Here is a 7,500-nt window from a genome sequence, read left to right on the forward strand (position 1 = left end):
CTCCTCATCTCCTCTCTTCCTCCTCCTCATCTCCTCTCCTCCTCTTCCTCCTCCTCCTCATCTCCTCTCCTCCTATTCCTCCTCTCCCCTCCTCTCCTCCTCTCCTCTTCTCCTCTCCTCTCCTACTCCTCCTCCTCTCCTCATCTTCTCCTCTCCTCCTCTCCTCATCTTCTCCTCCTCCCTTCCTCTCCTCCTCTTCCTCTCCTCCTCCTCTCCTCCTACTCCTCCTCTACTCGTCCTCTCCTCCTACTCCTCCTCTCCCCTCCCCCTCTTCCTCCTCCTCTCCTGCTCTCCTCCTCCTCCTCTCATCCCCTCTCTCTCTCCTCCTCTCCTCCTCCTCATCTTCTCCACCTCTCTTCCTCTCTCATCTCATCCTCTCTCTCTCCTACTCCTCCTCTTCTCCTCTCCTCTTCTCCTCTCCTCTCCTCCTCTCCTCTTTTTCACCTCCTCTCCTCCTCTCATCCCCTCTCTCTCTCTTCTACTCCTCTCTTCCTCTCCTCCTCCACCTCTCCTCCTCTCCAATCTCCTCCTCCTCTCTCCTACTTCTCCTCTCTCATCTCCTCCTCTCTCTCTCCTCCTCCTCTCCTCTCCTCCTCCTCCTTTCTTCCTCTCTCTCTCCTACTTCTCCTCCTCTCCTCTCCTCCTCTCTCCTCCTCCTCCTCCTCTCCTCTCCTCCTCCTCCTCTCTTCCTCTCCTCCTCCTGTATCTTTATGTTTTCTAACCATCAGTTTCTCCTCCTGCAGTGAGGACGACATCCTGAAGGAGTTGGAGGAGCTTTCTATCGAGGCGCATGGAGGCAAAGCAAAGGTACACAAATCTCTTCCTCCTCCTCTTCCTCCTCCTCCTCTTCTTCCTCCTCCTCCTCCTCCACTTACTCCTTACTTTTTCTTCTCTGTGCAGAAATCAGACGGCGCCGAGGAACAGGAGGTCGCCGAGCCTCCCAAACCCGAGAAGAAGAAGACGAGGAAGGGGAAGAAGGGAGGAGCCAGCCCCGAGGAAGAGGAGGGAGAGGAGGAAGGAGACGCACAGCTGGACGGAGAGAAAGAGAAGAAGAAGGTAACACACATTTTTTACAGTGTGGTGATGGAGGCCGTAATGTTTTACAGTGTGATTTAATTATTATAAACTAAATAATAAAATACATAAAAAGACTAATGTACTACTTTTATAGCTACTACTCTCCTCCTCCTCTCCTTCTACTCCTCTCCTGCTTCTTTTTCTCTCCTTTCTTCTCCTCTCTTGTCTTCCTCCTCTCCTCTTCTCCTCCTCCTCTCCTCCTCCTCCTCCTCCTCCTCTCCTTCTACTCCTCTCCTCCTCTCCTTTCTTCCTCCTCTCCTCCTCTCCTGCTCCTCTTTTCCTCCTCTCCTTCTACTCCTCTCCTGCTCCTTTTTCTCTCCTCTCTTCTTCTCCTCCTCTTGTCTTTCTCCTCTCTTCTTCTCCTCCTCTTGTCTTCCTCCTCTCCTCTTCTCCTCCTCCTCTCCTCCTCCTACTCCTCCTCTCTTCCTCTTCTCCTCTCCTTTCCTCCTCCTCTCCTCTCCTCCTCTCCTTCTACTCCCCTCCTGCTCCTCTTCTCCTCCTCTCTTCTTCCTCTCCTCTTCCTCTCCTCTCCTCTCTTCGTCTCCTCCTCTTGTCTTCCTCCTCCTCTCCTCTTCTCCTACTCTGCTCCTCCTCCTCCTCTTCTTCTTCTTCTCCTCCTCCTCCTCCTCTTCTTCTTCTTCTCCTCCTCCTCCTCTCCTCCTCTTCCTCTTCTTCTCCTCCTTCTCCAGATTAATCTTCTGTTAATTGATTAAATGATTGATCTTCTCATCATGTTTGAATCTCCTCTGTTCTCCTGTAGGCGCCTCCTGCTGCGCCTCCCTCTGACTCCGACGAGGAGAGCACATCACGCTCCCGCCTGAAGAACAAAGGAGCAAAGAAAGGAGGCAAGAAACCATCAGTCTCCAACGATGAGGAGGAGCAGGAGGAGGATGAAGGCCTGACGAAAACAGCAGCAGCAGGAGGAGGAGGAGGAGGAGGAGGTGAAGCAGCGAAGGAGGACGAGTCGGACGAGGACGATGAGTTCAGCTCCAGGCGAGACAAGAAGAAGAAGAACAAAGGCAAGGCGGCGAAGGGGGAGAGCGATGATGAGGAGGAGCAGGAGGAGGAAGGAGGCTTCAAGATGAAGACGGCGGCGCAGAAGAAGGCGGAGAAGAAGGAGCGCGACAAGAAGAAGAAGGAGGAGGAGAGGATGAAGCAGAAGAAGCTGAAGGAGAAGGAGACCAGCACGGAGGTGAAGAAGGAGCCAGCGGCGGCCGCGGAGGAGGAGGAGGAGGAGGCGAAGACAGAGGCGCCGTCGTCAACGGCAACGGTGGCAGAGGAACCGGAAGGGGCGGAGCCAGCAGCCGAGGGTAAGAAGTCATTTTCATTACACACAGTTTCCACCTTCCTCCTTCAACATCTGAAACATCTGAACTCAGTTAAATACTTTCTATCGGATATTAAAGATAGTTTCCCAGAAGCTGCTCATGTTTGGAAACGTTCAGCACCGGGGTATCGGGGTAGATTCGGGTTATTATTAGTCCAGCTAGCTCTTCCTCCTCCTCCAGCATCGTCGGCCTCTGTCTACTAAACATCTCGTATATTAAACCTGCAGCATCTTACAGTATCTGGTTTATTATTAAAAACATCGTCCAATAGGGAGAGACGTCATTACAGGTGATAAAGTCTCTAAGCTGCAGATATTTATAGAAGTGAGCTCTGGGAATATCTAACTTTTGGAGAAACACGTTTTTCAGGTTTTTTTGTTTTTCAGTTTTTTAAATCTTTCGTTTTTTTCCGTTTTTCAATTTTTTTTGTTTTTCAGTTTTTTAAAAATGTTTTGGTTTTTTGGAATTTTTTGTTTCTTCTTTTTTTTTTTTTAGTTTTTGGAATTTTTTTGGATTTTTTTTGGTTTTTCAGTTAAAAATTTTTTTTGGGTTTTTCAGTTTAAAAAAAATTTCCCAGTTTTTTTTAATTTTTCAGTTTATTAGTTTTTGTTTTTGTTTTTGTTTCTTCAGTTTTTTTGTTTTTTTAATTTTTCAGTTTTTCTCAGTTTTTCACTCTTTTGTTTCTTCTCTTCTTCTTTTCTTCAGGGGAGGCCGAGGGCGACAAGAAGAAGAAAGACAAGAAGAAGAAGAAGGGAGAGAAGGAGAAGGAAGAGAAGGAGAAGGATAAGAAGAAGGGACCCAGCAAAGCCACAGTGAAAGCCATGCAGGAGGCGCTCGCCAAGATGAAGGAGGTGAGGCATCATGGGTAAAACCTGGAGAAGAAGAGATGCATGCTGGGAGGTGTAGTCTTCAGATATAAAGTAACGGATCATGTGTTTGTGTGTGTGTTTTGTAGGAGGAGGAGCAAGCCAGGAGGGAGGAGGAGGAGCTGCTGGTGAGGATGGAGGAGATGGAGAAGCAGCGGCTGGAGCAGGAGCGTCTGGAGCAGGAGAGGAAGGAGAAGAAGAAGCAGAAGGAAAAAGAGAGGAAGGAGCGCCTGAAGAAGGAGGGAAAGCTCCTCACTAAGACTCAGAGGGAGGCGCGAGCTCGGGCCGAAGCCACGCTCAAGCTGCTGCAGGCTCAGGGTGAGATGACTGACTGATTTACTGACTGAGTTACTGACTGACTGACTGACTGACTGAGTTACTGACTGACTGATCGACTGAGTTACTGACTGAGTTACTGACTGACTGAGTTACTGACTGAGTTACTGACTGACTGAGTTACTGACTCACTGGCTGACTGACTGACTGACTGACTGAGTTACTGACTGACTGACTGACTGAGTTACTGACTGACTGAGTTACTGACTGACTGAGTTACTGACTGACTGACTGACTGAGTTACTGACTGACTGACTGACTGAGTTACTGACTGACTTACTGACTGACTGACTCACTGAGTTACTGACTGACTGAGTTACTGACTGACTGACTCACTGACTGACTGAGTTACTGACTGAGTTACTGACTGACTGATCGACTGAGTTACTGACTGAGTTACTGACTGACTGAGTTACTGACTCACTGACTGACTGACTGACTGAGTTACTGACTGACTGACTGACTGGCTGACTGACTGACTTACTGACTGACTGACTCACTGAGTTACTGACTGACTGAGTTACTGACTGACTGACTGAGTTACTGACTGACTGATCGACTGAGTTACTGACTGAGTTACTGACTGACTGACTCACTGGCTGACTGACTGACTTACTGACTGACTGACTGAGTTACTGACTGACTGATCGACTGAGTTACTGACTGAGTTACTGACTGACTGACTGACTGACTGACTGACTTACTGACTGACTGACTGACTCACTGACTGACTGAGTTACTGACTGACTGACTGACTGAGTTACTGACTGACTGACTGAGTTACTGACTGACTGATCGACTGAGTTACTGACTGAGTTACTGACTGACTGACTCACTGACTGACTGAGTTACTGACTGAGTTACTGACTGAGTTACTGACTGACTCACTGAGTTACTGACTGACTGATCGACTGACTGAGTTACTGACTGAGTTACTGACTGATTGACTGATTATTCAGAGTATTGATCATTGATTATTGATTTGCAGGTGTTGAGGTGCCATCCAAAGACTCAATGCCAAAGAAGAAACCGTTTTACGGAGACAAGAGGAAGAAGAAGCCCACCACCCAAACTCCTGAAGGTACCACACTGCTCCTCCTTAACCCTGCTCCTCCTTAACCCTGCTCCTCCTTAACTGTGCTCCTCCTTAACTCTGCTCCTCCTTAACTCTTCTCCTCCTTAACTCTGCTCCTCCTTAACTCTGCTCCTCCTTAACCCTGCTCCTCCTTAACCCTGCTCCTCCTTAACTCTTCTCCTCCTTAACTCTGCTGCTCCTTAACTCTTCTCCTCCTTAACTCTTCTCCTCCTTAACCCTTCTCCTCCTTAACTCTTCTCCTCCTTAACTCTGCTCCTCCTTAACCCTTCTCCTCCTTAACCCTGCTCCTCCTTAACTCTACTGTTCTTTAACTCCGCCGCTCTCTCTCCTCTCTTTAGAAACATCAGAGGTGGCCTCGCCGATGTCGGAGACGCCAGAGCCCGTTGCCATGGAGACAGAGGCGGCACAGACGCCGGCCGCAGAGCCAGGTGAGAGGCAGCTTTTAATTATTTATTTATTTATTTATTTATTTTTACCTCCAATAAATCTTTACTGAATCTAACACGCTTCTGTCGTCCGTCTGCAGAGGAGAAGCCAGACGTTGCCGTTGACGACTGGGAGGTGATCGCCGAGGCGATAGCCGAGGAGAAAGGTGAGACGCACGTTAATCAGCTGATACTAACTTCCTGTCGTCTGAGCACCAATCAGTGTTGACTCTGTTCGGTCGGTTTCAGAGTTAAAGAAAGTCCACATCGAGGTGAAGGAGGAGCCGTCCGCGCCTCCTCAGCCCGCCGGCAGCGATGAGGAGGAAGAGGAGGAGGACGAAGAGGACGACGACGAGGAAGACGACGAGGAAAGCGAGGAAGGAGAGGAGGACGAGAAGGAGGCGACGTCGGCGGGCGCGGGGAAGAGGAAGGCGGCGAAGGAGAGCGAGGACGAGAGCAGCGAGAGCGACGATGACGACGGCAGGACGAAGGAGGAGCGGCTGTACGACCGAGCCAAGAGGAGGATAGAGGTGAGCGCCGGGGAACACGGCCGGGAGGGAGAGCTCGCTGCCTCCAAGCCCGTCTCTGACTGCACATTTCTTTGTGTGTTGCCATAGAAACGGAAAGCGGAGAACCTGAAGAACATCGACTACGACCGACTGAGATCGCCGGTGGTTTGTGTGCTCGGACACGTCGACACGGGAAAGACCAAGATCCTCGATAAGGTGCCGAAAGTTTACCGACCGCTGCAGCTGCTGACTGACTGAGAGACGTAGCTCTGAAGTAACGTGTGTGTTTCTGTGTGTGTGTGTTTCTGTGTGTAGCTGCGACACACGAACGTCCAGGACGGCGAGGCCGGAGGAATCACGCAACAGATCGGAGCCACGAACGTCCCGAAAGAGACGATTGTGGAGCAAGCGAGGATGGTGAAAAACGTAAGAACACACACACACACATACATACACACATATACACACACACACACATACACATATATATACACACACACACACAGACACACACACACTAATACTGTAATACACACACACACAGACACACACACACTAATACTGTAATACACACACACACAGACACACACACACACACACTAATACTGTAATACACACACACACAGACACACACACACTAATACTGTAATACACACACACACAGACACACACACACTAATACTGTAATACACACACACCCCCAGTTGTGTATTAACGTGTTTATAATTGATATAATTTATTTTGACAGTTTGATAAAGAAACCATAAAGATTCCCGGCATGTTGATCATCGACACTCCCGGTCACGAATCCTTCAGGTAAAAACAGTCAAAACAGGAAGTGACTCGTGTCTCGTTGTCATGGCGTTGTCGTTGACTCTGTCTTGTCGCCATGCCAACAGTAACCTGAGGAACAGAGGCAGCTCCCTGTGTGACATCGCCATCCTGGTGGTCGACATCATGCACGGTTTGGAGCCGCAGACGCTCGAATCCATCAACCTGCTGAAGGAGAAGAAATGTCCGTTCATCGTCGCTCTCAACAAGGTCAGTCTGCTCCTCACTGCTCCTCACTGCTCCTCACTGCTCCTCACTGCTCCTCACTGTTCCTCACTGCTCCTCTCTGCTCCTCTCTGCTCCTCACTGCTCCTCACTGCTCCTCACTGCTCCTCCATGCTCCTCACTGCTCCTCTCTGCTCCTCTCTGCTCCTGTCTGCTCCTCTCTGTTCCTCTCTGTTCCTCTCTGCTCCTCACTGCTCCTCACTGCTCCTCTCTGCTCCTCACTGCTCCTCACTGCTCCTCTCTGCTCCTCACTGCTCCTCAATGCTCCTTTCTGCTCCTCTCTGCTCCTCACTGCTCCTCTCTGCTCATCTCTGCTTCTCTCTGCTCCTCACTGCTCCCTTCTGCTCCTCTCTGCTGCGCTGCTCTCTTCTTCTCTCTGCTCCTCACTGCTCCTCTCTGCTCCTCTCTGCTCCTCTCTTCTTCTCTCTGCTCCTCACTGCTCCTCTCTGCTCCTCTCTGCTCCTATCTTCTTCTCTCTGCTCCTCACTGCTCCTCTCTGCTCCTCACTGCTCCTCACTGCTCCTCACTGCTCCTCTCTGCTCCTCACTGCTCCTCTCTGCTCATCTCTCTTCTCTCTACTCCTCACTGCTCCTCTCTGCTCCTGTCTGCTCCTCTCTGCTCCTCTCTGCTCCTCACTGCTCCTGTCTGCTCCTCTCTGTTCCTCACTGCTCCTGTCTGCTCCTCTCTGCTCCTCACTGCTGCTCTCTTCTTCTCTCTGCTCCTCTCTGCTCCTCTCTTCTTCTCTCTGCTCCTCACTGCTCCTCTCTGCTCCTCACTGCTCCTCACTGCTCCTCACTGCTCCTCTCT

General features: G+C 50.2%; 1 protein-coding gene across 1 annotated transcript in view; it reads left to right on the forward strand.

Moving 5' to 3' along the window:
* Positions 1 to 7,500, forward strand: part of eif5b (eukaryotic translation initiation factor 5B) — a 17,238-nt gene that overhangs the window by 2,889 nt on the left and 6,849 nt on the right. Inside the window, exons 3-15 of the mRNA XM_062414580.1 lie at positions 744 to 807; positions 901 to 1,056; positions 1,838 to 2,387; positions 3,111 to 3,256; positions 3,361 to 3,589; positions 4,596 to 4,688; positions 5,042 to 5,131; positions 5,230 to 5,295; positions 5,378 to 5,658; positions 5,746 to 5,853; positions 5,953 to 6,063; positions 6,386 to 6,453; positions 6,537 to 6,678. Of these exons, the coding sequence (XP_062270564.1) occupies positions 744 to 807; positions 901 to 1,056; positions 1,838 to 2,387; positions 3,111 to 3,256; positions 3,361 to 3,589; positions 4,596 to 4,688; positions 5,042 to 5,131; positions 5,230 to 5,295; positions 5,378 to 5,658; positions 5,746 to 5,853; positions 5,953 to 6,063; positions 6,386 to 6,453; positions 6,537 to 6,678 (2,104 nt within the window). The remainder of the gene's footprint in view (positions 1 to 743; positions 808 to 900; positions 1,057 to 1,837; positions 2,388 to 3,110; positions 3,257 to 3,360; positions 3,590 to 4,595; positions 4,689 to 5,041; positions 5,132 to 5,229; positions 5,296 to 5,377; positions 5,659 to 5,745; positions 5,854 to 5,952; positions 6,064 to 6,385; positions 6,454 to 6,536; positions 6,679 to 7,500) is intronic.

The sequence above is a fragment of the Scomber scombrus genome, chromosome 24, assembly GCF_963691925.1.
Source record: "Scomber scombrus chromosome 24, fScoSco1.1, whole genome shotgun sequence".
Classification (NCBI taxonomy): Eukaryota; Metazoa; Chordata; class Actinopteri; order Scombriformes; family Scombridae; genus Scomber; species Scomber scombrus.